The following is a 2,196-nucleotide window of genomic DNA, read 5'->3' as shown; positions in this document are numbered from 1 at the left end:
GAAAGATGAAAACAAATAATGGCCTTCCCGTCTTTAAGGCAGGTCGCGGTGTACTTAGAATGTACGTGTAGAAAAAACTATTGAGTTTCAAGCTTTGTGACCATGGAGACTTTTCATCAGAACATTAAGGACTACGACATACATCAATTTGAGCGAATTTAACCGAGGGCCACTTCCCATAGGTTTGTGCGGGGTCCTTTGAAGGAATCGATAAATCGTAATTTTACGCAATTTTTCTGATAATTATTTGTATTTTGACCTTTTGTGCTATCTACATGTTTAGTGAATAAAATATATTTTTCTTTCGTTATCGGAAGGAGATCTACATTTCCATCGTACGCTGTCGCTATTTCTTTGATTATGAAATGAGCGTCGTAGCCCGATAAATTGTGAAATACAACCGGAATGGTATATGAATTTTTGTAATTCAGATTACAATTCGTATGTGCCGGACAGCGGTATCTACCGGTTAGGCGGCAATGATCGCGGACCCGCATATCGTTCGACGCGAACGGCTTCTCGCAAATATGACAACGCGTCGCGGTGCGGTACGCCTTCCATTGCTACTTGGATAACGCTTCCATGGGCACGTTAGCGGATATAATATCTTTGACGCGATGTGCTAAATTTTTTAATTCTTCCGCGAACCATGATATACAATTTTCATCGCGTTGGAAGTGATATGATGATAACGAATTGTCGTACGAGCATCGCACGTAGTATCCAATGCTGAATACTTCATGCCGCTGATACTCGTACGACGACGCATCTTCTTTGTTGGGCTCCGTCTTCCGCAGGACGCACTCCAGATCGGCGTACACGATGAATGGTACACGCTCTATGTTGTTGTGGTTGTCGAATTCGAGCCATCTGTCGTCCCCGTTCGGCAGGCGAATGGCGCAGTCGTTCAAATTTTGACAGTCCTCGCTGTGGATCTCCAACTGTACACTCGAGCCAAAATAGTGCAGGCATCTGTAAATATACAAATAATTTTATTTTTTATTTTCACATAGTGTTTATATATATATATATTTTTTTTTTCCTTATTATATATTTACTTTTCTTATTATACTTACCGATCACAGAAGAATATCTTGTTCTTATTTCCAGTTAGTTGCGATCTCACGAGGCGAGATAGATCCTTTATCCATGCAAAGTAGCCTACACCATCGTTGTGTGGATCTTGTAGATATAGCACGTTCACGTGCTTCTCCTTCTTGTCGCCTGTGAGTCGTAGAGGAAGGATCTGCTTATTCTCGATGTCGTACACGTTGATCGACACCGCGTTTAAGCGTTCGAATTTCAGAACGTCTTTCAAAGTCACTGGAAACTCGATACCCGCGAGATTTAAAACAGTAGTGTAATGCGGTTACGACGATTTTCTATCTGCATGTCTTTCTGCGGGGTACAGACCGGCGACCACTGATCACGCGAAGCACGCATTGTCCATGGATTTCACACTGACCACCGCTCGTTTCATCGCTGTCTCGCGGCACCTCGAAGTGACATCCCGCGTGCATGGGATCCAATTTGTTTACATTAACAGTTAGGTTGAGAATTCGAGACAATGCCCACCCGCTGTCGCGTTCTTGAAACTCTTCCAGCGACGCTAATGTGGGCTCGATGACGTACCGTTCGTACCACTCACGCATATCGGTGCATCTATATATCTCGCTGTTCTTTGTGTTTATACTTTTATTGGCACGTTTGTCTTTTGTGACGAAGTCGCCGTGGAACGCTGTGTTCACTTTCACACTACCGTGTCTTTCGACAGCGTCTCGCACTCGCTCTAGCACTACATCGCCAGCGTCTTCCAAAAACCGCCGCGGCTCGATGTGATTAGAGTTTATCACCGCGCCTGTCACTATACGACTCTGTTGTTTCGATCTCGCGCCATCGAAGTCCGTAACCGGCGTGCACGAATCTTCCACGCACCGAATCCTTCAAAATTTCGAGCCTCGCGATCCTCGCCACCACGGATTGTCTGTGTCCAACGGCGAGGCGCGGACGCTTGGTACGACTCTGCTCTTCTATAAATTCTATTAGTTCGTCGCATTGTTGTTCCCATGCGACGTACTCTTTTCTAGTATTCAGCTGGACCGCTTCCTCTATCAAATGCTCTCCATGTTATCGGTTGCGTTGACTAATGACGCGGTGTGTCTAAATCTTCTCATTTTATACCATTTACTTGGTCAC

The 2,196-nt window shown here is 44.8% G+C and overlaps 1 protein-coding gene across 1 annotated transcript; it reads right to left on the bottom strand.

The window, feature by feature from the left end:
* Nucleotides 1-87: 87 nt before the first annotated feature.
* LOC108768373 (uncharacterized) lies at nt 88-1,652 on the bottom strand. The gene is made up of 4 exons (XM_018518772.1): nt 1,466-1,652; nt 1,077-1,224; nt 649-927; nt 88-196 (listed from the first exon to the last, which is right to left on the bottom strand). Exons 1-4 carry the CDS (start codon nt 1,650-1,652, stop codon nt 88-90), a joined length of 723 nt encoding a protein of 240 aa, XP_018374274.1.
* Nucleotides 1,653-2,196: the final 544 nt, after the last annotated feature.

Source organism: Trachymyrmex cornetzi, unplaced genomic scaffold (assembly GCF_001594075.2).
Source record: "Trachymyrmex cornetzi isolate Tcor2-1 unplaced genomic scaffold, Tcor1.1 scaffold790, whole genome shotgun sequence".
Classification (NCBI taxonomy): domain Eukaryota; kingdom Metazoa; phylum Arthropoda; class Insecta; order Hymenoptera; family Formicidae; genus Trachymyrmex; species Trachymyrmex cornetzi.
Note: the sequence above shows the minus strand (reverse complement) of the source record. Positions and strands in the feature narration are given on the sequence as shown.

Bases quoted from the DNA above. Each gene is read 5' to 3' on its own strand.
- LOC108768373 (XM_018518772.1), bottom strand. From the start codon at position 1,652: ATGCGTGAGTGGTACGAACGGTACGTCATCGAGCCCACATTAGCGTCG. The intron at 1,225-1,465 runs GTCAGTGTGAAA...TACGACTCACAG, and splicing joins CAGCGATGAAACGAGCGGTG to GCGACAAGAAGGAGAAGCAC. The intron at 928-1,076 runs GTAAGTATAATA...GGAGATCCACAG, and splicing joins AAGATATTCTTCTGTGATCG to CGAGGACTGTCAAAATTTGA.